The following is a 26,498-nucleotide window of genomic DNA, read 5'->3' on the forward strand; positions in this document are numbered from 1 at the left end:
ACGCCTTGTTTTGACACTTTTGTCAATGTGTTCAGACCTGACAACAGCATCAAAGTGGAACACAGAGAGACTGGGCAGTCAAGGCTTCATTGGTCTGAGGTGTAAGCTCCCCTGGAGACGGCAGCAGGCTATGTGGCTTAGTTTTATAGGGTGTATATGTGTGTGTGTGTGTTTTATACATATATATGTGTAGTTTTACAGGTTTTATATTATATATATATATATAAAATACATATAAACATGTAGTTTTATAGGTGCAACAGAACCAGAGCAGAGGTGGATTTTAGATAATGAGGCTTAGGTTTCTGGGCCCTCATTCACATGTACTCTTCCTCACATCATATGCTTTTGTAACATTTTCAAAAGTCAGACATTAATCACAGTTGTTTCGGAGATTTCTACTCACCGTCACATTTTCCTTGAAGTTGAGTGGGGCTGGAATGGCCCTGGGCATGTCCGGGGCCAGGCTAAGGGCAATGATCTGGGGACACACGCAGCATGGGTGTGTGGCTGCAGTTCCGGACGCAGAGCGGGGCTGCTAGCCAGCCAGTGTGGCTGCAGTTCCAGGAAGGCCCCCTCCGTCTGCTCGCCCACCGTCCTGACGGGGAAGCACAGGGCCTGCCTGTTGCCACATCACCACGCCCCGTGGCGTCCAGCACAGGCTAGAGGAGGGGACAGAGGTCTGAAATGGGTGAAGGCAGAGTTTAACTGACAGAGAATTCCTCCAAATATAAAACTTCCATGAAAAATATCTTGACAGAGGTTTTCTTAAGTTGACAACAATCCTTGACTTAGTTGTAAAGATGAAACTTTTCTCTATTATCATAGTAAAAAGCAAATTTTGATCACAAGTGCTAGAGGAATGATCTTTCTACTCTTTATATTTAAAATGACATTACAAAATCATTGTTCTACAAGGAATATAATTCACTCACTATTGCTGTTGTAGTAGTACCAGAAACTGGTGGCTTAAATAATGCAAAATGAACTGTCTTACAGTTCTGGATGTTCTAAGGCCAAAATCAGTGCCACTGAGCTAAAATCAAGATGTCGCCAGGCTGGTCTCTTCAGGCAGGGACCCCCTTGGCTCTTCTAGATGCCACCCACACTCCTGGTCTCTTCTCTCATCTTCAAAGCTGGCAGCACTGACCTCTTTTCCGTCATCACATCTCTTTCTTTGAATAAAAGTGAAAGTGAAGTCGCTCAGTCGTGTCCAACTCTTTGCGACCCCACGGACTGTAGCCCACCAAGTTCCTCTGTCCGTGGGATTCTCCAGGCAAGAGTACTGGAGTGGGTTGCCATTTCCTTCTCCAGAGGATCTTCCCGACCCAGGGATCAAGCCCAGGTCTCCCGCATTGCAGGCAGATGCTTTAACCTCTGAGCCACCAGGGAAGCCCTTTCTTTGAATAAACCCAAGAAAGTCTTTTGAGGATTCAGGTGATTAGACAGAGCCCACCCCATCTCAAGGCCTGCACCCTCAATCACAGCCGCAGAGACCCTTGTGCCACGTAAGGAAACATATTCACGTGCTCCAGGGATCAGGACACAGACGTCTTTGGGTCGTTATTCTGTCTCCCACAAGGAGACAATCAAAGATACCATAGAGGAGTGTCAGACAGTTAATCAAAATGTTACGCTATCTTTCTGGATTTCATGACGTTTGCTACTATCCTTTTTAATATTTGTAATTTATTGTGATTTCTCTTATTCTTTCTCACAAACACATATTTTCTTGATACCTAACTACACATCTGCAACTCTGCATTCGGTTTTATAAAGAAAACTCCCACAATTGTTTAAGCCTCAGACCCCACATAAGCTGACTCATGGCACCTCTACTCACCCACTGACTTAAATGAAAACTTGATGAAGTCTCTCCCATGGCCAGCTGGAGAGAGTCTGCAGCTGGCCAGAGTGGGTGACTTGTGGGCTCATGGGCCAGAAGGAAGGCCAGGGAGTGCCAAGTGGGGCTGACCGGTGTCTCAGAGTGACCCTCCTCCCATCTGTGCCCTGGAGAGTCACCTCCTGAAGCAGATGCAACGTGTGGACACTCCCCAAGACAGGGGTCCCCAGCCTCCAGGATCTAATACCTGATGCTCTGAGGTGGAGCAGATACAGTAATAATAGAAACCGAGTGCGCAATGAATGTGATGTGCTTGAATCCCCCTGAAACCATCCCTTCCACCTCACCCCCCACCCCTGGTCCTTGGAAAAACTGTCTTCCATGAAAATGAAGCCTGGAAAGGTTGGGAACCGCTGCCCTAAGCGTTGCCCAGAATGACAGATAGGGCCTGGGGGTGAGGAGAGAGTGGGCCAGGCACAGAGGGACTCGGGCCTCTGAACTGCTACCCTGGGAACAGCGTAAATGTTAGTTGGCAAATGTTAGGATTCTCCTGGGTTCAGAGTTAGCTATTTCTGCCTTGTTATGGCTAAAACTCTGCACTTGGTCTGATTTTCTCTCTGGAGTTCTTTTTGGGGCTCAGCATGAACCAGCAGCCCCCATGCCTTTCTCGAGCTCTCTTATGAAAAGCACTTGTCACTGGCGGTTTCTCTTCCACTGCCGTTCATCTGCCCTTTTCATCTCCTAACCTGCCTGCACTCCTCCACTGGAGCAATGCTCACAGCTGGGACCCTCATTCTGGCTTCAGTTTCTTTCACTCCGCTCTCGACTCTTTCCAAACTACAGTTTCCCATTCTCACTTCTTTGGTGATTATTCTTTGTGTCTCTCAAGCACATTCCAACACCCTGACGAGGGCTCCTCTCCCGCCCTAGTGAGAATTCCTCCTTCTTGTTCAGTTCAGTCGCTCAGTCGTGTCCGACTCTTTGTGACCCCATGAATCGCAGCACCCCAGGCCTCCCTGTCCATCACCAACTCCCGGAGTTCACTCAGACTCACGTCCATCGAGTCCGTGATGCCATCCAGCCATCTCATCCTCTGTCGTCCCCTTTTCCTCCTGCCCCCAATCCCTCCCAGCATCACAGTCTTTTCCAATGAGTCAGCTCTTTGCATGAGGTGGCCAGAGTACTGGAGTTTCAGCTTTAGCATCATTCCTTCCAAAGAACACCCAGGGCTGATCTCCTTCAGAATGGACTGGTTGGATCTCCTTGCAGTCCAAGGGACTCTCAAGAGTCTTCTCCAACACCACAGTTCAAAAGCATCAATTCTTCGGCGCTCAGCCTTCTTCACAGTCCAACTCTCACATCCATACATGACCACAGGAAAAACCATAGCCTTGACTAGACGGACCTTAGTTGGCAAAGTAATGTCTCTGCTTTTGGATATGCTATCTAGGTTGGTCATAACTTTTCTTCCAAGGAGTAAGCGTCCTTTAATTTCATGGCTGCAATCACCATCTGCAGTGATTTTGGAGCCCCAAAAGAGAAAGTCTGACACTGTTTCTACTGTTTCCCCATCTATTTCCCATGAAGTGATGGAACTGGATGCCATGATCTTAGTTTTCTGAATGTTGAGCTTTAAGCCAACTTTTTCACTCTCCTCTTTCACTTTCATCAAGAGGCTCTTAGTTCCTCTTCACTTTCTGCCACAAGGGTGGTGTCATCTACATATCTGAGGTTATTGATGTTTCTCCCAGCAATCTTGATTCCAGCTTGTGTTTCTTCTAGTCCAGCATTTCTCATATAAGTTAAATAAGCAGGGTGACAATATACAGCTTTGACATCCTCCTTTTCCTATTTGGAACCAGTCTGTTGTTCCATGTCAAGTTCTAACTGTTGCTTCCTGACCTGCATACAGATTTCTCAAGAGACAGGTCAGGTCATCTGGTATTCCCATCTCTCTCAGAATTTTCTACAGTTGAATGTGATCCACACAGTCAAAGGCTTTGGCATAGTCAATAAAGCAGAAATAGATGTTTTTCTGGAACTCTCTTGCTTTTTCCATGATCCAGCGATGTTGCCAATTTGATCTCTGGTTCCTCGCCTTTTCTAAAACCAGCTTGAACATCAGGAAGTTCACAGTTCATGTATTGCTGAAGCCCGGCTTGGAGAATTTTGAGCATTACTTAACTAGCATGTGAGATGAGTGCAGTTGTGCGGTAGTTTGAGCATTCTTTGGCATTGCCTTTCTTTGGGATTGGAATGAAAACTGACCTTACTTATAAAATTTTCCCTTCCTGTAAAGCTCTTTGATTTGGGAACACTTTTTGCATCTGTGGAGCAGTTAGAGTGTTCACAGCAGACCCTGGAGTTCTGCCAAAAGAGTGACTTTCAGCTCCTGGAGAATCTGAAAAAAGACCAGCATAACAGAGTATCTGGTGTGTGCAAGGTACCCAACACATGTTTGCTGTTGTGATAATTGTTATGATGAATAAATGAGTTATCTTTTGCAAAGGACCTAGAACACTGAGCTTCAATAATTCTTAGTAATGATTTTAGTATCTTTCTGCCTCATCCCTTTAAAAATTATGTATGTTTATTGTGTTTATCGTGGAGAAGGCAATGGCACCCCTCTCCAGTACTTTTGCCTGGAAAATCCCATGGATGAAGGAGCCTGGAAGGCTGCAGTCCATGGGGTCGCTGAGGGTCAGACACGACTGAGCGACTTCACTTTCACTTTTCACTTTCATGCATTGGAGAAGGAAATGGCAACCCACTCTGGTGTTCTTGCCTGGAGAATCCCAGGGATGGGGGAGCCTGGTGGGCTGCCATCTATGGGGTCGCACAGAGTCAGACACGACTGAAGTGACTTAGTAGTAGTAGTATGTGTTTATCGAGGTATAACTGACATAAGTTTACACTAGTTTCAGATGTAGAATGTAATAATTTTGTACTTTACATATTGTGAAATGATCACCACAGTCAGTGCAGTTAATATCCATCACCATCTGTTATTCTCTAGCACTAATCCTGAACCTTAGGTAGCCCCAGGTATCTGTTGAAACCATTTGTCTCCTTTAAAGAGAATGTTTAATATACATTAAACTGCCTGAACAACACAGGGGTTAGGGGCACTGATCTGCACAGTCAAAAATCCATTTATAAGTTTTGACTCCCCCACAACTGCATTACTGAGTCTGCTCTTGACCAAAAGACTTACCAATAACAACCATTGATTAACACATGTTTTGTATGTTATATATATCAGTCTTCCAATAAAGTATCTCACAATAATGTAGACTAAAGAAAAAAAATGTTATTAATAAAATCATAAGAGAGAATAAATTTATAGCACTGTACTGTATGGATACTGTAGGTTTCCATCATCTGCTTACAAGATGAATTATTGATCAGTACCTACATCATTATGATATAGATGTTATACATATTACTAACAGTAGATGTAAAAATGAAAAGATAATATGAAAAAGAAATTCATATTTATTTATAGGTATGATGATTCATGCGTTGATAAGTAAGAAACAGCAATACAACTGTTTTATGATTGTCTAATGCAAGTGAAAGGGTTGTTTCACAGAGCCTGGACTATACTCTAAATGAATCATCATTTGGTTTTTATGGCAAACATATTATTGAAAACACTGTGACATTAAAAAAAAGTACCTATGATGACAGGATACACAATGTTTTCAATTACAAGAGCGGCATACTGTATGGGAATGTAAACAAAGTTATGAAACAGTGAGAAAACTAACACATTACCAATTTTTATATTAACTACCTCTCATCTTATGCCTATGTAAGGAAGACTAATATCTACACATGTTTTATGCATTCAGGAGATACCTTTAATTTTTTCAATATTTCTAAGCTATGTGGTTCATCTTAAGAGTTTTTCAAATTGCCACCCATCTCCAAAAATTTTTCCAATACATTTACTGAAAAAAATCTCCATATAAGTGGACCACCCAATTCAAACTTGTGCTGTTCAAGGATCAACTGCATTTACATTTAATTATCAATATATTTGCTCTTTCCATCATGCTATTTCAGTTTCTCTTCTCTCTATGGTTGGACTTTTCTTTATTCTTCCATTTTTTCCCTTTCTACGAGATTTTAAGCTACGCATTGTATTTCCAGACTTTTAGGGGTTGCCTAGAAATCTTATGCAGGTTCAGTCCCTGAGTTGGGAAGATCCCTTGGAGACAGGAATGGCTACCTACTCCAGTATTCTTGCTTGGAGAATTCCACGGACAGAGGAGCCTGGTGGACTACAGTCTACAGAGTCAAAAAGAGTTTGATATGATCGAGCAACTAAAAAATTTCAGGAATCGTAACAGGCACACTCTACTAATTAAAATCTGATTTATTATCTTTCTCCTCCCTCAACAATATTGAACCTTAGAAAACTTTCATTGTGATCATCCATCTTCTGACTTACATGTTCTTCATATTTTAGCTGTGTGTTGCTTTTCTTTTCAACTCCCAAGCATTGTTATCATTGGTTTATATAGCTGTTTGTTCAGATTTTATGGTCAGTTTTTATTCATTTTACAAATCTGATTGGCCAGTTGTTTCACAGGCTTTTTCTCTTTCTTCGATTGTCAGCCACTTCTACTATTTATTTAAACATTCTTTGCTTGATAATTCAGGCGTCTTTGCAGATCTAATCCTGCTGTAAGTTGTTTTCACTGTCTCCTGCTCATGGTGCCATGTTAGCTTTTTATTCATGACTATGAGGTTTTGCTCATATTCCTTGAAAATTACTTGTGTGATTCTTTGTGTCTAGGTGGAAGGTGAGTTCCTCTACGGGGTGAGGTGGGGGGTGGGGAGGGTTAATTCTGCTTCTGTGGATGTCTAGGAGCACTAACAACCTACAATCAAATTCTCTGTGGCTTTTCTGGACACACAAAGTATATACATTTTTTTTCCTGCAAGCCTGTATGAGGTCAGAATTATAATTTAAAAATATCAGAAAAATTTTCCACATACCTGGTCAGTTCAAGTTTCCAGTCAGTCTATTTTATTTGCAGTTTTCTGAAGGGTCAGGGTCATGGAACAGATTCATTTCTAACTCACTCTTATATGTGAAATGGTCAGCTCTCATCTGTTATGCTGTTAAAAAACAGAAATTTGTGTGTTGAAATGTTGTGTGGTGGCCTAGAGAGTCTTTGGGGAAGAGCAGTGAATAGGGCAGTTTCCAGTGTCTGCCCACCATCCTCTATGCCTACTCCCAAGTAGAACTAAAGTCACACCCTCCAGCTGAAAGTTGCCTGGAGAGGACATCTAGAGTACAGCTCTGTGAGTGGGTGTGAGTTCTTGACTCATTTACCCCTCAGTTTGACGGGGACCTGGGTATTCTCTCTCTGCGCCGTGAGCCTGGCTCCTCTCTCTCTCTCCTCATCTGCTTATTTATTCAATTGAAAACAGGTTTTCTGCTCAGCCTTTCCAGTTCTCTCTGGGAGTCTGGGCCACAACACACCTGAGGGGCCAGCTCTTTGGGTCTCCTCAATTCCAGAACAAGTGTCCTGTCCCACGGACTGCCCCGCGTTCAGGCCTGTGACCAGCTCATGGCCTCCTAATCTGAGTCATCCAAGTGTTCATTCTTTGGTCCAACCCAGAGACTCCTTTCTTTTTCCTTCTCATTTCTTCCTCTACCTTTTCTCTCTCCCATGTTCTTCGTCCGTGTGTTTTACTCCAGGGCCCTCTTACTGAACACAAATATCACGCTAACATCTTTCTCTCTAGCTCTAGTCCTCTACCCCCATTTCTTCTATGGAAAGTCAGCTCTTGTGTCCACAAAACCAAACAGGAGAGATGCACACTGCGGCTGCCTCAGCACACCCCCGTCCAGGGTTCTCATGCTCTGTGGTGTTCTCACTTCTAGTCCAAGAGGCTCAGAAGCAAAGCTGGAGGTGGGCCGTGAAGAACAGTGGAACCATGCTGACCTCGTGCACCGTGGAGAAGCTGACTCTGCATCTACAAATCCCATCCTTGGCGCAGACAAGGAAGAAGAGGGTCCCCAGATTTGCCGTGTATGTGGGGACAAGGCCACTGGTTATCACTTCAATGTCATGACATGTGAAGGATGCAAGGGCTTTTTCAGGTAGAGTTACCTATCAACTTTCACCCACCTGCTACCTCTGACAAAATGGGTCACATCTAACTGGGGCTCTGCCACTAGTTTCCTGGGTACCATCTCAGGGCCTCAGCTTCAGAGGCCCAGGTTCAGAGCGTGGGCTGGTGGCCCATCCAAAGGCCTCCTAATTAGTCTCAGGAGAACCATTAACATGTGAGAGGAAATCTTCATCTTCTATTTTCCCACTCTACTCAGGAAAGGTCCCTTTCCATTAAGATCTCCCTTTGTTTCTCCATGCGCTCTTGAATAAAATAGCAAATACAGCAAGTGAGTCAGTAAAAGAGGAGAAAGAATTTGAAAATCCACAAAATTCAAGAGTTCAAATCACTCTTAAGGAGCGGTGTTAAATAAAGAATGGCATAAAATAAGCAAAGAATATGACACACCAGCTCACCTAGAAACAGAGATCCAAAATATTAAGGACTAAAAGTCCCAGCTCATAGCAAGACAGGCTCGAACAGAAAGGTCACGTGGTTCAGCTGACGAAAGAACAATGACACTGCTCAGTGCAGGCTCAGACGAAGAGGAAGAGAAGCCAGCCAGGAAAGAAGGGAGGGCCAGGTGTGTGGAGGGCAGCTCCCGCTGCAGGGGCACACTTGGGCCCCTCGTGCATCCTGAGGACAGCCAGCTGACTTGACCTCTGCAGAGCTCCTCCTGATGGCTGGACATTTAAATGGAAATGGACCCCAGCACCAAGGTCCAGCTTGCAGTCCCATCAAAGCTGGGCTGCCAGACAGTTGGGTGTAGGAGAAAACCCACAGTGGGGTGTCCAGGCCAGGAGGAGCCCAGTAATGCACTGCAGCAGCCCAGGACCCACCCACCCCCGCCCCGACTCCTGACCAGAGTGAAGAAACCCTGGTTTAGGAGCCGATGGGGTCAAGTTTGAGGTCCCAGGCATGAGGTCAGCTCAGGAAGCCCTCATGCTCCAGGGAGAAATGAACATCCATGTGGGGTGCTGTTAGCCTGTGCGAAGCTACGAGCAACAACTCTCCACTCACGGTGCTGAACAACAAGGAGAACATGTCACCTCTCACATCTAGAAGTCCAAGGCCTTCAAGGCGTTGGTGAGCCCAGCAGTCAGTCCTTTTTCCTCTTCTGCCATCAGAGAGTGGCTACCCTGCCTGCTCCACTGAGGGCAGCAAAGTGCCAGGGGTTCAGGCTGGGAACCACAGGGCTCAGCTGAGGAATAGAAAGGCCCCTCTTGTCTTCTAACAGCAAAGAAATCTTTCCCAGAAGACCCTTCAATTCACGTCACCTAGACCAAAGCCCCAGACAGCTCTAGAATTGGTCACTAGCAAAGAGCCCCAGACAGATCCCTGAGCTGGGCATCCACCAATGAGGCCGCACGGAGGAGGAAGGGCGCCTGAGCCAGACCTGGATTCTCCCTGTGGCTCACTGTAGGGGTCAGAGCTTGGATCCTGGTATCAGGCAGACCTGAATTCAAACTTCAGCCTGTCCTTTACCTGAGGACAGCGAGCGGTGTCTTCTTACAGACTCTGTTTCCTCATCTGTGCCAGGCAGATGACTAAATGAATTTCGTAGGGTTCTAAGAACTAAGTTTGCAAAGCTCTGCACAATCTGTAGCCCTGCATCCAATCCACAGTATGGCTGATAAACGTGGGCTCCTTCCCTCAGTTACCAGGGGTCTCTTACCCAGCAGGGGAGGGGATGGGGCCTGAGAAATACGCCCCCTGGCTGTCTGGCTCCTGGCCTTAGGTCTCCCGGATCAGCCCCAAGGGTCCACTCAGTAGCCACAACTGTCCATTTTTCATTTTCCACACTGCTGGATCAGAGCCAGAGGCTAGATCCAAAGAAGAATTTGTTTCCATCTATTCAGCTGTGAACGGAGAAGGCAATGGCACCCCACTCCAGTACTCTTGCCTGGAAAATCCCATAGATGGAGGAGCCTGGTGGGCTGCAGTCCATGGGGTCGCTAAGAGTCAGACAGGACTGAGCAAATTCACTTGCACTTTTCACTTTCATGCATTGGAGAAGGAAATGGCAACCCACCCCAGTGTTCTTTCCTGGAGAATCCCGGGGATGGGGGAGCCTGGTAGGCTGCCGTCTATGGGGTTGCACAGAGTTGGACACGACTGAAGTGACTTAGCAGCAGCAGCATTCAGCTGTGAAAACTCGGGGCAGGGGGATAAAGTTAGGGGCCCACTGGCTGGGTCTTCTGGTGAAGTGCAGGATGGCTGGGCTGTGGGGGAGGATGTGTGTGTGCTGGGGTCTCTAGCAGGAATTTACCACCTTGTCTCCCATCTGGCACAGTTGTCTGGGGACACGAGGATACAGCGCCCAGACACTCCACCATTATGGGGCTCTGAGCCTCCCTGTTCCCCTGCAGCAGTCAGCAAGGCGAAGCCTTTTTCCAGTGAGGTAGAAAGTTTCCCGTAGCGTACGCATCCTCTGACCTCCCAATCTAGAATGGGGACTGGGGAAGGCAGGAGGCTTATGTTTCTTACACACCCGGGGCCAGATTTCCTCCAGTCCCCTCTTCCAAGGAGAAATCCAGGAAGAAGCCACCTCCACAGAGACTTGGTCCAGTTCTCCTAGGATTCTCGGGCATTAGGAAAAAGAAGGGGAGAGGGTATGGGCCTCAGGGTGCCGAAGCATCCCACGAAGCAGCTCCGGTGCAGGCCCTGAGCAGCATCCACCTCCCATGTGGAGGCTGAGGACAGTCTAGTACCCAGCTCCCCTTCTCCAGCAGGCTCGGAGGCCTCTGGGCGCCCACAGAAGCCTGAAGAGCCCTGGTCTGTACCTTTCCTATGAACCCCACCCAACTCAGAGGGAAAGGCAGAGCCCACAGAGGGTGTGACCAGTGTCCGTGTCAGGGGCGGACAAGAAGCCAGGGTACACAACACGTCCTATCTTCTGCTCTCTGTCTTCTTGCAGAAGGGCCATGAAACGCAATGCCCGGCCCCGGTGCCCCTTCCGGAAGGGCACCTGTGAGATCACCCGGAAGACCCGGCGTCAATGCCAGGCCTGCCGCCTTCGCAAGTGCCTGGAGAGCGGCATGAGGAAAGAGAGTGAGCAAAGGCCGCGGGAGCGGGAATGGGCATGTGAGCCGCGTGCGTGCGAGAGCATCCATGTGTGCGTGCACACAGGGGCAGACAGCAACCTGAGGTCCCCTGCCTGTCCTGAGGGACTGGAGAAGTGGAGTGTTATCGCCATTCTCTGTTCTTGGAGGCCTGATTCTCTCTGGCCAGGGTCGTACCCCACTCTGCCCTCAGTTGCACTCGCATGATTCGTGTTGTGCCCTTCATGACTGTTTTAGCCAAATCAGGGGAGCTGAATTGGGAACGAGAAGCTGGAGACTCATGGTGTGCTTGACCTGCACCTTCTACCAGTGGCCCAGACCTAGCATCCTCAAGGAATTGTGTGCAGCCAGTGACAGAAGGGTTCTCAATCCCCCTGTCCATCTTTGGTATAATTGTGTTCCCAGGGACTCTGGGATTAAAGAGCATGGGAAAAGGCTGGAAGTTTCCAAGGTGTATTTCTCTCCAACAGTCACAGAGGGCTGCGAGACCTTGGGCAACCTTTAAGGGGCCAGGTTCCCTGGGCATTGGCAGAGAGCCTTTCCTGCAGACGAGCTGTGCCTGTTGTCCCCTCCCTACCAGGACCCCCTCCCCCAGAGCTCTGCTCTGCACACACAAGTGGGCTCCAGAAATCCATGGATGACCTTAAAGCCCCAGGCTACATAGGAAGTGGCTGGAGAAGATACCTCTTGCTAAACAGTAGCCCTGCTCTCCAAGACCCAGAGATCTTGGGGGACTCTCGGGAGTCTTAACGGTATCTGGTACACCAGAAACAAATAATCAGGTGCATTTATGAAACAATTATGACATAGAAGCAGTTATATTAGGCACTTCCCATGCAGTGTCTCATGCTAAGAGCAGTGTGAGGTGAGCACTGTCACTCCAGCTTACCAGGAAGGAAAGAGAGGTGAAGAAGCCCATCAAGGTCACCACTACAAAGTGGCAAAGCCGTCAGTGAAGCCTGGTGCCTTAAGATCCAGAAGCCGGAGCAATAACCACTGTTCCATAGAGTTGTCTTGAACCCCACGGTCATAGGCAGCACACCCGTCCTTCCCCGCAAGGGTTTCTCCAGAGGAGCCTAGAGTCTCTGACTGTCTGGAAAAGGGCAGGATTTTTGTCACCAGGCTGTCCCCATCCCCTGCTGCTGCCTGAGTCTGCTCCTGGCTGTCTTTGCAGTGATCATGTCCGACGCAGCTGTGGAGCAGAGAAGGGCCTTGATCAGGAGGAAGAAGAGAGAACGGACGGAAACTCAGCCCCCTGGAGCCAAGGGTCTGACTGAAGAGCAGCTAATGATGATCCGGGAGCTGACGACTGCCCAGATGAACACCTTTGACAGCACCTTCATTCATTTCAAGAATTTCCGGGTATGAGGCTTTCGAGATGGCTCCGCTCCTGTGCTTGCTCCTCAGAACCCCAATCTCTTTCCCAGGGATTCTCGAAGAGTGGCCCCTGGACTCTCAGGAGAAGCGGCGGCACCTGGAAACTTATTAGAAAAGCAGATCCTCAGTTCCACCCTGAATCAGAACCTTTGAGGGCAGGGCCCAGCAGTCTGTGCTATGACAAGACCCCTCAGGTGATTCTAACTCATGCTGAGGTCTGAGACACTCTGCTCTCTCCTTCTACAGCCTGTAGAAATGGAGTCTGAGTCAGCAGTGGAGTTACGGACAGCTGAGTTGCACCAGGGTTGCTGGCATTCAGACGCAGAGGGGACATGGCATTTGTGCACTGGTTTCACTGACCCAGGAAACTTCAGTGACCTCAGCAATGGCAGCTTGTCTGACCCCAGTGCTCCTTGTCACCTGTGCTCACAGGCATCTCATGACCCACCCAGCTCACAGACCTGGTAGCCAGCAGCCCCCAAAGTCTGTTCTTTCCATCTCCAGCTCTCAGATCCTTTTCTGAGTTTCCTGAGTGCAAGTTCAGGGACACTCGGGACACACCCCTTGATGGAGGCCCCCTCACCTTCCACCAAACCAGGAAGCGAACCCATCTCTGACCAGGCAGGAATGTGAGGGACCGTGAAGTCAGAGACCCACTAAAGAGAAGAGAAGAAACCAGCGCTCTGTGTGGGGGTGGGGTGGTGGGCGGGGTGGGGGCTGGACACGCCTGCCACTGTGCGTCCTCTCAGGGAGCAGCTGTGGTTGTGTGCGCCTGTCTGGGCAGAGGGAAAATTCCTGTTTGGGAGAATATATATTCTGTCTCTCCTCTCTTCTCTCCCACTTCCGGCTCATGCCCCAGCTGCCAGATGTGCTCAGTAGTGGTCGCCAGAATCCAGAGCCTCTGCAGATTCAGTCCAAGGAAGAAGCCGCCAAGTGGAGGAAGATCAGGGAAGAGCTGTGTTCAGTAAAGCTCTCCTTGCAGCTGCGGGGGGAGGACGGCAGCGTCTGGAACTACAAGCCCCCAGCCGACAATGGCGGGAAAGAGATCTTCTCCCTGTTGCCCCACATCGCTGATGTGTCCACCTACATGTTCAAAGGCATTATCAATTTTGCCAAGGTCATCTCCTGTTTCAGGTAGGACACGGGCTGGGTGGACGGTGTGGAAAGGAGCAGGGCGTGGCCAGCAGGTTCAGAGGGTCTGAGATGGACTGCTCTGAATTTGGAGACACTGGTGCCAAAAGACACTCCTTTACCTCTGCCCCCAGGGCACCTGGTCGTGTGGGGGAGTGGCGCCCTCTCTGTCTGTGTGGCTCATTAGCTTTCTGACTGTGGCCTGCTATTTAACCTGTGGCTCAGCTGCCTTATCTGCTGCTGCTAAGTCACTTCAGTCGTGTCTGACTCTGTGCGACCCCATAGACGGCAGTCCACCAGGCTCCCCCGTCCTGGGGATTCTCCAGGCAAGAACACTGGAGTGGGTTGCCATTTCCTTCTCCAATGCATGAAAGTGAAAAGTGAAAGTGAAGTTGCTTAGTCGTGTCCAACTCTTAGTGACCCCATGGACTGCAGCCCACCAGGCTCCTCCGCCGTAGGATTTTCCAGGCAAGAATACTGGAGTGGGGTGCCATTGCCTTCTCTGGCCTCATCTGCTAGACTGGGGCTAATGATGCCTGCCTTGCAGGGCTGTTAAGTGGAATAAGAAAACCTCTGGAAGAGCATCCAGCACATACATGTGGATGTTCAGAGAGTGATGCCCCTTCCCCATTTTCCTGCCAAGGGGTGGGAGTCACAAGTTGATAGTTCAAGAGCAATGGAAGAGTTGGAAGGAAAAGGAAGGAGGCCCACAGAGAGAAGAAGAGGGCTAGGAAGAGATGCTGTGTCGCCAGCAGTCTGCTGCTAGAGAAGGCTGAGAAGGAGGACAGTGGGCCGGGACTCCTCAACTAGGCATGTAGGCAACAACCACCGGGCAACTGGGGTGACTGAAAAGTTCTGGGCCCTACTGGTGTGGTGGCAACCACAGCCCCACAATAGGGAGCCTGTCACAGTGTGAGGCAGCACTGGGCGTGTCTTCCCTGGGGTCAGGCCCACCAGGCTGGGCCTGGGCAGGTGGAACTGAATCACACAAGGAGCCCTGACTCCATCCGCTGGCAGAGGGCAGGTTCTTTTCCAGGAGCCCATGGGTTCCCCTGTGGGTGACATGCAGGACTTATTTACTGGAGTGAGGGTTGTCACAGGCTGGAGTGGGGTTCAGATTGTGGCAAAGTAGGTCAAGGGAGCAGGGAGAGGGACTCACTTTCACCCATGGACCCAGCAGATCCCCCTTGACCATCCGATGACCCAGGACTTACCACCAGGGTGGGAAGGCACTCATTTCTTGTGACGGTCAGCTTTGAGCACAACCACTCCAGGAGGCAGGTGTTACTCTCACCTTCATTCCACAGATAGAAAACTGAGGTTCGCCGAGGTTAAGGCAGGTGCACAGGATCTCAGTTAATCAGAGAGGCCAGCTTTGGAAGCATACAGCCTTCAGAGCTGGCCCCCTGCCAGGTCCTGGGCAGGGGGCTGGGGGGGACACAGAAGGAAAAGATCAACTTTGCGGCATTTGTGGCTCAACATTGCAGATCTAAAAGAAGAGGCTAAACGCCTGAGGAGACCAAAGCCAGGCACAGGTCCTCCTCAAGGACTCCCTCCTGGGCTTTTAGGTAGAATGCCTCCATTCGTGGGGCGTGGTGGTGGGGCGCTTTCAGGTAGCAAAGGCTTCCCTGGTGGCTCAGATGGTAAAGAATCTACCTGCAATGCGGGTTTGATCCCTGGATTGGGAAGATCCCCTGGAGGAAGGCATGGCAACCCACTCAAGTGTTCTTGCCTGGAGAATCCCCATGGACAGAGGGGCCGGGTGGGCTGCAATCCATGGGGTCGCAGAGCATCAGACATGACTGAGTGACTAAGCGCAGCACAGCACTCAGGTGGGGAAGTCACTGTGTCAGTCTAACACAGAGACTGGAAGCAGCCACTGTGGCCGGGCCTGTGCTCAGTGCTGGGGGTGGGGTTCAGGGCACTCAGCCTGCCTGGAAACAGCAGACACGGCTAATTCAAAACAGACAGCAGGAAGCAGACTGCCCTGCTGCATGGCACTCACGCTGGAGGCACCTGCAGGACTGCACTCCGGAAAGACCTCTAGGAGGCACAGGGACTGCTTGGCCTGAAGGACTAGCAGGATTTACTTACGTGAAGCTAAAGGGCTTCCCTGATGCTCAGCAGTAAAGAATCTGCATACAGTGCAGGAGACCTGTGTTCGATCTCTGGATCGGGAGGATCCCCTGGAGAAGGGAATGACTACCCACTCCAGTATTCTTACCTGGAGAATTCCATCCACAGAGGAGCCTTGTGGGCTACAGTCTATGGGGGTGCAAAAGAGACATGACTGAGTGACTAACAACACTTCACTTCAAAGGCGTAATCATTCCAAATGGGGAAACCTAGGCAGAAAGTATGAAGCCGGGACCAGGAGCCCAGGCTGTGCAGGGAGCTGGAGGAGATGGGGCTGGGCTGTAAGGGGCCCAGACACCCAGCCACATCAGCAGTGGAGAGTCCCTGAAGGTGGCAGGGGCCCTGAAGGTGGCAGTGAGGAGGAATCTGCTTGCTGGATTTTGAGCGGGAGAGAGTGGAGGCAATTCGAAGGCTACTGCAATCGTGCTCAGGGGCAGGACCCATCCCACCTCTTCTCTTCGCCACCCCTACCCTGACTCAGGATTACAGGAGTGGGTGCGGGCCTGTGGCAGCTTCCTTGGAAGCCAGCATCCCCTCCTTATCCTTGCTGCCAGGGACCTGCCCATAGAGGACCAGATCTCCCTGCTGAAGGGGGCCGCCTTTGAGTTGTGCCAGCTGAGATTCAACACGGTGTTCAACGCAGAGACCAGGACCTGGGAGTGCGGTCGGCTGTCCTACTGCGTGGAAGACCCTGCAGGTGCCTGAGAGATGCCTGTCTGTCCTGCCAGAGGGTGGGAAAACAACCTGGAGGGAGGAGAGGAGCCATACCAGGATCCGTGGGTCCTGGGATCGCAGTGCAGGAGATCGGGCCATGGGAAAGGGGGCCTTGGTGAGGGAAATCTGAGTCCTGGGGCAGCTTCCTGAGAAGTGGACCCCTCCAGCCTGTACCCACCCACAGGTGGCTTCCAGCAGCTTCTCCTGGAGCCTGTGTTGAAATTCCACTATATGCTGAAGAAGCTGCAGCTGCATAAGGAGGAGTACGTGCTTATGCAGGCCATCTCCCTTTTCTCTCCAGGTGAGAGCCACATCTGCCTTGCCTGGCTTCCCCTTGCCCCTCCCTTATTCTCCCAGGCTTGCTGACACCCCATCAGCTTCAGCCAAGGGCGGGGGCAGCATTCCTTCCTTTGCTTTCCCCAGGGAAGGTTCCTGACTGATGGCCTTGCCCTCCACTCACTGCTCAGCCAGGATGGGGACTGCAGCTCTTTGCTCCCAGGGTCAGAGGGGTAATGCAAAGCCCTCTTAGCAACCCCCTCACTTCCTTGCCTGGGAATCCTTGGCTCTGGAAGGTGGTTGGCTAGCCATTTGTCCCCTCTGGGATGGACCAAGCCTATCTTGGCCCCCGTGGCCTTCCCCTCCCCACCAGACCGCCCAGGTGTGGTGCAGCGCCTCGTGGTAGACCAGCTGCAGGAACAGTTCGCCATGACCCTGAAGGCCTACATCGAGTTCAACCGGCCCCAGCCCGCCCACAGGTGAGCAGCAAGCAGGGAGGGTGAGGGTGTGAGCCCTGCCCCCAGGGCCCTGCTTGTCCTGAGGCAGCCTCTGATTACCAGGGCTTTGGGGCCCTGTTTTGTGTCCTTCATTGAAGTCTCCTGCCAGTCAACTAGAACTACTTATTTGTTGAGAAGAGCCAGCCCTGGTGCCAAGCAGTTTCCATGCACATCATATTTAATCCTGAAAACAGCCCCATGCAGCAAGTGCTACCATATCCTGCCAGGGACTGGAGGCTCAGGGTGGCTGACCCCGGGGCCCACAGCCAGACATGTGGGGTCGGAGGAAGGTCCTTGCTGGCCAAGTCTACGGCCCACACCCTGGAGCACTAACTGCCTAACCACCTCCCAGGACAAACTCCAGGTAACAGGGGAGGAAACTCCTTGGACCTGGTCACCCAAGGGAGGAGGGCTGCTTGTTCAGGGCTTGGCCAGGCAGGGGCTCCCACCCTATTCACTGGGCCCCAGCAGCCCTTGTGACCCAGTACCGAGCCTGGGCCGTGACCAGGGAAGGCCAGCGCTGGGTGTGCTTGCACGAACGTAAAACCTCGAGTCCTTACTTGGCCTGCTGCGGCTGGCTTTTGAGCTTGGCTTCATGGGTTGCTGGGTGTCTTGCTTTGCTCAGTCCTCCCCTGTATGGAGCCACGAGACGTCGTGGGGAACCTGAGGCATGAGGTGTGTCTCAGACACTGGATCCCAGGCTAGATCCAGGGAGGGATTGCTGCCTGCAGCCCCCGCCTCCACGGCTTCTCCCCTTGGTCCTGATGCCCATTCATTAGCTATGGCAGTGAGGATCCCCCCAAACTGACCTGTTCATGCAGTGTCTGGAATGCCTGTTTCCCCATGATGTCCCTGTGTGCAGAGACTGAAGCCCGGAGGAGGAGATGTGGGTGGGGAGAGTGGTCCACACCTCAAGGGTGCCAGGCTGCTCGGCCCCCTTGTCCACAGACTGCCGTGGAAGCTTAAGGAATTCAGCCGAGCCTTGTCTCTTGGCTTAGCTGAGAGGTCCTGAGATGAAAACCCTCAAACGTGTGCAGTTTCAGAGGGGCTCCAGCTTTGGTGGGTGGGGGCAGGGCAGGCTGTACTGCCAACTGTTCCCGATTGGCCGGCAGGTTCTTGTTCCTGAAGATCATGGCCATACTCACCGAGCTCCGCAGCATCAGCGCCGAGCACACCCAGCAGCTACTGCGCATCCATGATGTTCACCCCTTCGCCACCCCACTCATGCAGGAGCTCTTCAGCACCACAAATGGCTGACTGGCCACCCCAGGGCAGGCAGAGCTGGGGCCCTCGGAGCCGGAGCCACCATTCCTGGGGCTAGACAGACGGACGCTGACAGTGACAGACAGGTCCTGCCTCCCCAGGGGTCTCACAGAGACAGCTGTGATGATGGCGGGCTAGCGTTCCTCAGCCCCTAGCTCGGTCTGGGGAGAGCCAAGCCCAAGTGCCTTACATGGAGACTGTGCTGGCCCCTAGGTCAGGCCCTTAGAGAGGCAAGGCACTCTTCTCCCCTTAGAAGAGGCCCTGGGTCTGGGCATCTAGTGTCATGGTGGGAGAGGGGATAGGACGCCTGGGGCTGGGGCATTTGAGGGTCTGTGCCCACACCCAAGTTCATTAGCTTCTTGGGTTTTTTCACTGCTTCATCTGCTACCCCTCCTCTCCCACTTGCCAGCCATTCCCAACCCACAACCTCTAGTCCCAAGTTGCTCTGTGAGTTCCAGGCCTGTGTGCGCTAATGCAGGTGCATTAGAGTTGAGGGAGTCCTTTAGAGAGAGGCCAGAAGGCCTGCACTGAGTGTCACAAGCTTGTCCTAACCTCTTCTGTTTATTCTTCCCTCATTCTGTCTCCATTCATGAAAACACATCATTACACACAGACAATATGCTACCTGCTGTGGGGAGTACACGCTGACTCAGACATGGATCCTGACCTTGATGGGGCTATGTGACTTGATGCAGGTCAGCTTCACAACCGAACTGGGACTGGTTCCTCCTGAGACTGGAACACTGAGGACTCCATGGTGAGGCTATACGGACGGCAGTTAACAAATGTGTTCCTGTTTACACGTTTTCAAAGCTAAAGAGTATGACAGCCTTTCCTTTATAACCATTTTGAGTAAAAATGTTTCTGTATTTTTCACAAATTATGGGCATCCCATACCTAAGAACCAGGCTTATCATATATGATCCTATGTTTAATGTCAAATCAGGGCAAGAGGGCTTAAATAATTAACTTTTGGTTAGAGATTTAAACTTTTTTGGCCTTCCTTTCTGGGGGAAAAAGAAATATGGGGATGGTGAAAGAGAAATATATTTGTATATACTTCTATTTTTATAATACATATTTTACTATTGCCCTTTACATATCTGAAGACTTTTGGTGTGAGAACATAAAAAATGCATTATTTAACTTGGCTTGTTCATAAAAATAATTATTCCATATACAAACTTTACATATCATTCAAAATGTAGTACTTTTAAATGACTAATGTTTTTATGCAAATGAAGCTACAAGTTAACTGAATTTTAAGGAACAGATATTCACTTTTACCATTTTTCAAGATCACACTTGGAGAACTTGTCATTAAGACTATACATCAAAGCAAACAAACATATGCTCTGTCACCCCTCCGGATTCCCCAGCCTCTTCTGCATCAAGGGGATGTAGAACACACTAATTTTTAGAAAAGAATCTGAGGGGAAAGGAGTTCTTCTTTCCAAACACATTGCAGATTTTGCCCCCAGTAATTGTGTCTAATTATACTCATTTAGAAATATAAATATATTCCTGTACCATATACATCTCTTCTTTCCCACTGAAATAATTTTGAGTGTGCCATTCACTCAAGAGTCTGAAATGGTTGTTAAGTGTAGACTATGGTAAGGTAAGAGCAAGGTGATTAAGGTGGGATGTAGAAACACCCATCTCCCAGTATTGATTTTAAAAATACCCAGGCAGTTTCACAAACATTGAATTGATATGTACGTATGGATGACACATATTATAAAAACTAAGTGTAGTCCAAGTGCAGTTAAGGTTCAAGGTTAGGTGCACCAAAGAGCTCAGTCTTCCTTTCAGCAGCTTTGTGGATGTCCAGTTTATAGGGCTAGGAGCCAAAGTCAACTTTCCTGCTCTTGAATGTTTGGATTTCCCTGTTACTCCCTTCACCGAGCTCTTGAGCAGTAGAACTTAGCATCAGTTTCTAGGCATCCCTGAGACCCCCATTCTTTTTCTAGGTCTTGCCTCAGTCAGGTGAGGATGGAGTCAGTCTCCAAAGCTCAGGAGAGAAGCCCAAGTTAAGTTACTGCTTACCTTCTGGCTCCATTAAGTCAGAGCCACTCTGCCACCAATCTCTACCTGGTCTGGACTTTAAGGATCCAGTTAAAGCTTGGATATCAACAACTCGTGAGAATGCCCATTGTGTCCTCTCTTTTCTGAGAAGAGAAACAAACTTAATGGACCATTCCTTCACAGCCTGTGACAACTCGTGGGCTTCATCATACCGTTTTCCATGACAGATTCAGTCTTCCCCTTAACATAACCGCAACCCTCCTAAACCTGAAGGTGCTAGTGAGTGGGTGAAATAGTCCTGCACCCGAGAGAGGGGTGAACACCCCATTGCTTTTGTTCACTTCAGACCTCTCCACAAGGGGGAGTTGCAACCTGAGTGCTCCCTTTCATAACTACCCTTCTCAGTGGGCACCCAGGGTCACTGCTCACCTGAGAGATGATCTCAAAGGATGGGTTCATCACTACTTCTTTTAAAGTCCTTAACCCACTACACAAGTGACATCTCGCGTATTTGTGCTGACCCCCACCCTTCCCCCCAAACCCCTGCAACTGGTAAAAGTGTTTATTTTATAAATATTAGCCAGGCCGACCACCACAACAATAAATACAGGACCAGACTTTATCCAATATAAATTTGTTTTTATTGAAGCAGCAGTCACATGACTTTATATCTAGCCTTTAGATTAGGCCTGATGGAGTGAGCCAGCCCCCCAAAAAAGATGCTTCTTTTTGCACTAAAAGACATAACATGTTTACATACATCATCCAGTATTGGAAATGAGCAGACTCAAACACAACATGTGTTGGTTTACCTGGGAGGTACAGCCCCACTATTTGTGGTGTTCATATAATTCACAGATACTCCCAAAGACCATTACTAATGGGATGAAAGTTAAAAGAAAATAACAGCTACACCAGACCATGAACACAGGAATCAAAGACAGCAGCTTATACACATTTTAAAAAACTTGTCCCTTTCAGGCTTGTATTCTTTCTTTTCAAAGCAATGTTTGCATAGCTTCCTCGACATCAACTCCAAAGGTTTCCAAGATGGAAGCTGCACCTCTTGGGGCTATACAATGGAATAAGATCATTTAAGAGAATGAGAATTAGTGTTCATATCTTGACTTTTGTTAACAGCTTTGTGTTTCTCTAATTCGAGGAATGAAGTGGTGATGTGACTACATAATGCATTGGCAAAATAGATAGGGTGAAGGAAATAAGGTTGGGTACTGAAATAAAGACCACACACTTGTGAATTTTAATTTCATTTCCAGGCTAACCTACTTTTTATTTAATGCAAATTACAGTACCAGTTAACTATTTCCAAACCAAGTCACATAGAACGAAATGTATTTACAAGGGAATGGGGAAAGGGAAAAAAAACATTGAGCATACTTTTCACAAAAAAGTTTATATTTAAAATGAAAAAAAAAATCAGTCACAGAGGCATTCAAGTAGTAATAATGTTATACAGATTTTGCTTTTCCTTTATATCAAGACAGATTTGCACAAGTGTTTGCAATAGTTTGTATACAACCCACAGTCCTTTATATATATATATATATAATAATAAATTTTGTTTTTTAGATTTGATTTTAAGATGGAAGTGGTCACGCTAATTGGTATGTGTACAGGCCCAAGTGATCCATCGGCAACACATTTATGAATGCAAATTTTACAGGCAAGCACATTTTCATACATCTATCTGTATCTGCCTGTAGACAGATATAATTAAGAAAAAAAAACTTAAAAATTAACACAAGGAAGTCTACTTTGTCAAGTTAACCCCTTATGTACTGGTTGTCATTTTGCTTTTATTGCAGAGGTGCAAATGGAGCAACAAACTTGAATAAAACGTCATAACCCTTGTGAAAATAATCCAGACCCCAGAGATTACTTTCAAAGCCTCTCAAACACAGACCTTAGTCTGGGGCTCTATTCTGCTTCTAGTTGTCTTATTTTCAGTGGCTCAGGTTTCTACCAGAAAAGACAGATTTTACTGTAAAGCATACTTATTTTTCCATATAAGGGATATAAGGGAGAAAGTGTTCGACTCTGTGATTAGATGATCAACTAACATGAACAAGAAATCCGATACAATTTTGGTTTAAAACAAAGAAAAACCCCCAAGCTCCTGGGGATCTGGCATTGGCCAAACTTCCTTTGGAAGATTCCAAAGTTAAATCCCTTAAAAAGGAAAGGGAAAAAGAAATGAAATGCCAGTGTCTTTATATCCACAGGGATAGAGAATACAATAGTCCTCTTAGAAACCTTTGCATTGGTGTAGACAAGATGACTGGTTAGGCAGGCTTTGTTAAAACACAAATAAAAAATATGTGTCTAAAAATTAAGAGGACTTTAAAAAAAGGACACATGTTGCTGGAAAGAAGGTGCAGTCTTCTGCCTTGCTGGAATGAACACATGATATTTCAAAAATAGCAAGCTTTGGTTTGGTAAAGTTTTTTTTTTTTTTTCTTCTACTTGAGACATCTTATATGGAGTACTTGGAGGCAAAACAAGTAATTTTGATTTTTTTCTTTCAAAAAAGGCCTTCATGATGGGCACACAGGAAGAAACAGATTTTTTTAAAAGATAAATTAAAATGACATTTCATTGAACAGGGGTAGAGGTGACAGGGGGGAGGAAAGTTCCCTTGTGAAAACAACAGTCCCCACCGCGCAGGCGGCAATCGTGCAGCGGCCGCTAGTAATTGCACCACAGCATTTTAGACCACTCGTGTATCAAAACCGATACAAGTATTAAGAAACATCGATTTACAAAAACCAGTTCTCTCTCTCTCTTTTTTCTCTCATTTGGGAGGGAAGTAGATGAAATGGAGAGAGAGAGAGAGGGCAGAAGGCTCCCGGAATCTGCTGTTTGTAAGACCCATGGTTAGGGTTTGGGGGAAGAGACGAGCAAAATCTACTCTATTCCATATTCTCCGGCTCGAGGGCTCCCTGGCACTACACTAAGTCCCTGGATGAAATGGAACTGGTCACTGCCACTGAGGAGGAAACAGATGTTCAGAACCAAAACAAAGGTAGGGCTTGAATGAAATGAGATTATGAAAATGATTATGGTTTCCTCTTTCCACTCCTGAGCATGGTAACTGTGGAAGGGGCAAAGACACTGTTATGAGTGAGCCATTATTTCAAAGGGAAGGGGGTGGGACAGGGAGACATGGATATTGAGACCAATTAGTATCAGCAAAATGAAAAACAGAAACAAAAAAACAAACACATGGAAGCGAAGGCACTCCAAACTATATAGATACACTATACATTGCTAGAGTTATTGTTACAATAATACAGGCCGGTACCTACTGTACTGTACAGAGTTAAAACTATATGGCTTTAAAAAGCTCGTCTACAATTTGTCTGATTATTAAACAGAATCACTGCCCTGAACAGTAACTTTTTGCTCATTAATAACAGTTCCTGGGTCCACATATTTACATACAAAACAATAGAACTTAAATTTAAAAACATTGAAAGAAAATATAATGTACAAGCTTGAATTTGGTGAGGAGCTTTTATTATTATTTACAAAAAACATTATTCAGAGACCTGGATCCCACTTGTAGAAGAGTTCTGTGATCCCACCATGATCCTTGAGAAAGAAAAATCACGAACCTCAGCCCTCACACACAAATTAAAATGAGAGAAAAACTTGACTTTTCTCTCTTCTCTTATCCCATTTACGGGGGGAATTGTTTCCTAAAAGAAGCACAGATTTTTGCATTCTCCAGCAAGTATATCAGTTCAGAGCACTGTCTGTGTCCACATGTCTGGCTGGGTAGTTTGGTCTCAAAGTAGGTCCACTTCTCTGTCACAGACCTGCCATCCAGCTTCTTTATAAACCCTTTCTGAAATGGTCTACCAAAGCCATTCCCTTTAAGAATTAATGCTGTCAAATACTTTGATTCAGACTTCTTTCAAATCTTAATTTGCTCTCAGAAGCTCATTATGAAAAGTAAAATGCAATTTGTTTGATTTGGTTTGAGTGAGTGTGTTTCCTTTCTCACGAACTCTGATATAACCAGAGGTTGGAGAAACCCTTCTGTGGCTTAAGAGCTTAGCTAGACAGTGAGTGAAAACTAGGATGGCTCACAGGTGCCTCTCTGGGTACTGGTTCACGTCAGCAGGCAGTACGACTCCTGGAGAGTCACACACACTTGGTTAAGAAGCAGGACAGGGTGCTGGGACCTGCGTGAGGGCTGCCAAGAGACTCCACTTCCGAATCACCTGGAGGGCAACGCCCCTAACATGACCTATGGTGGCAACAAGGAGGGTGAAAGGTTACAGTCTGGGGCTCAGCTCTGCAGCCCAACAGTTATCAGCTAACCTTGGAAAGGTGTGTGGGGAAGGAAGGAAGGTAGGCGGGAAAGGCGGCCATCACTCAAGTGATCTTTAAATGTAAAGTACAACTGATTGTGCCTTAAAGATTCATAGGTCAAGTAATGGCCCATAAGCACCAAGGTTTCTAAGGTTCATTTTAGAGTATATAAGGCCCACATAGATGTCAACCTTAAAAATATAAAACAAACCAGCTGTGAAAATCTATTTCCTTACTGCCAACGTAATCCTTTAATTCTCCTTGCTTTCCAAGGAATATTGCTTTTTCTTCAAAAAGAGACTGAGTCTTACACTGTTCACTGATTATATGAAGAAAACAAAAACTCTTAACTAGGTGTAGGGGGAAACATCCTCATGCTTCAACTAGTCAATTTTGATATTGTGGACAAAAACAGAAAGACAGAACAAAACAAAAAAACCCCAAACAAAAGGCAGTACTGAATCTATGTATATAACACATATACACACATTTATATAATCAGTTTTCCTATAAAGTCAGCAGGTACAAGTGACTGTTTATGTCATTTTCATGTGTAGTTTTTAATATTCCTACCATCTAAAATCATCATGGCCTATCTCACATGCATCAATAAATAAAATTTAAAAAGCTTGAGGTTAAAAAAGCTGAAATTAAATACAGATTCTGGATTTGGAGTTAAAATTAGAACTATAAGCAGAATGTGGCAATTTCTGCAAGCTCAATTTGCAATTAAAAAATACGAAAAATAAACCAGTAGACTGTTACAATTCACATTATTTAACTACGATGTCCTCTCAAGTGTATCTTTCCAAGGGAAGCAACTTTAGAAAATAAAATCTGGACAAACTCATTCACAGTGGTGAGATCTGCCCGGCCCACCGTTCTCCTCCAGGTTCATCAGCTTTTGACCTCTGCAGCCAGAGTGGCCAGCTCAACACCCTTCTCAGTCTTCTCCTAGGTCACTAGATTAAAACTGTACTAAGTTTTATAGAGAACCTTTGGTCAGGCAAACAAAGACCCACACAAAGAGCACACACGCTTCTCCCCTGACAGCTTCAGAAGTTTCTTTACCTACAGAAGTTTCTTCACTACTAGCACTGATTAAGAGTAAAATAAAACCTTGACATCAATTAAGAATTTTCCCCATATAGATTCAAACTTTATTGACCTCCTGGGTTACAAATGACACACATTTCCTTTGTCTGCCACACCTGCCATTGACATGCCAAAGGCAAGTCTTCAAGTACCCGAGGATATGGATTAATTTTACAAGTGACATTTAAGTCCCCAATGAGTTACACCTGCTAAGCTCCCAACCAATTTCAAGCTGTGCACTATACCCAAGTCTTACACTTGACTTTAAAAGAAAACAAAGTTCAAAAAAACTTCAGCACAGAACAAAGTCTTCTTTTGTGGAAGGGGCATGAGGCAGGAGTCCTGTTTTTAAAGTATACAACAGCAGACTTTTGATAAAAAAAGATTGTCGTGGGAGAGAGATTGTGTGTTCTAGTGCTCTGCTTTCCCCCTCCCCACAACCCCTCCCACCCCCTGGATCTCCCTCAAGTGAGAATACAATGAAACTGGTTTGTATTTATAGATATTTTACAAGGTTAAATAAGAACAACAATAATAATAAAAAAAATTGAACACTAGAATGAATAGGTTTTTTTTTCTCTTTTTAATTTTCTTTCCAATCGTGAC

At 47.4% G+C, this 26,498-nt stretch overlaps 1 protein-coding gene across 2 annotated transcripts in view; it reads left to right on the forward strand.

Annotated features, from left to right (window-relative positions):
• NR1I2 (nuclear receptor subfamily 1 group I member 2) overlaps nucleotides 1–22,149 on the forward strand; it is a 30,708-nt gene extending 8,559 nt beyond the window's left edge. The window contains exons 2-10 of one of the 2 annotated variants that reach the window (XM_068987561.1): nucleotides 7,746–7,964; nucleotides 10,893–11,026; nucleotides 12,212–12,399; nucleotides 13,274–13,548; nucleotides 16,236–16,378; nucleotides 16,580–16,696; nucleotides 17,045–17,150; nucleotides 18,281–19,188; nucleotides 22,050–22,149. In XM_068987561.1, the coding sequence (XP_068843662.1) occupies nucleotides 7,933–7,964; nucleotides 10,893–11,026; nucleotides 12,212–12,399; nucleotides 13,274–13,548; nucleotides 16,236–16,378; nucleotides 16,580–16,696; nucleotides 17,045–17,150; nucleotides 18,281–18,425 (1,140 nt within the window). In that variant the 5' untranslated portion in view covers nucleotides 7,746–7,932 and the 3' untranslated portion in view covers nucleotides 18,426–19,188; nucleotides 22,050–22,149. The remainder of the gene's footprint in view (nucleotides 1–7,745; nucleotides 7,965–10,892; nucleotides 11,027–12,211; nucleotides 12,400–13,273; nucleotides 13,549–16,235; nucleotides 16,379–16,579; nucleotides 16,697–17,044; nucleotides 17,151–18,280; nucleotides 19,189–22,049) is intronic. The other variant, XM_068987567.1, reaches the window with a different exon arrangement.
• The last annotated feature ends 4,349 nt before the right edge of the window (nucleotides 22,150–26,498 follow it).

Source organism: Capricornis sumatraensis, chromosome 1, assembly GCF_032405125.1.
Source record: "Capricornis sumatraensis isolate serow.1 chromosome 1, serow.2, whole genome shotgun sequence".
Taxonomy (NCBI): domain Eukaryota; kingdom Metazoa; phylum Chordata; class Mammalia; order Artiodactyla; family Bovidae; genus Capricornis; species Capricornis sumatraensis.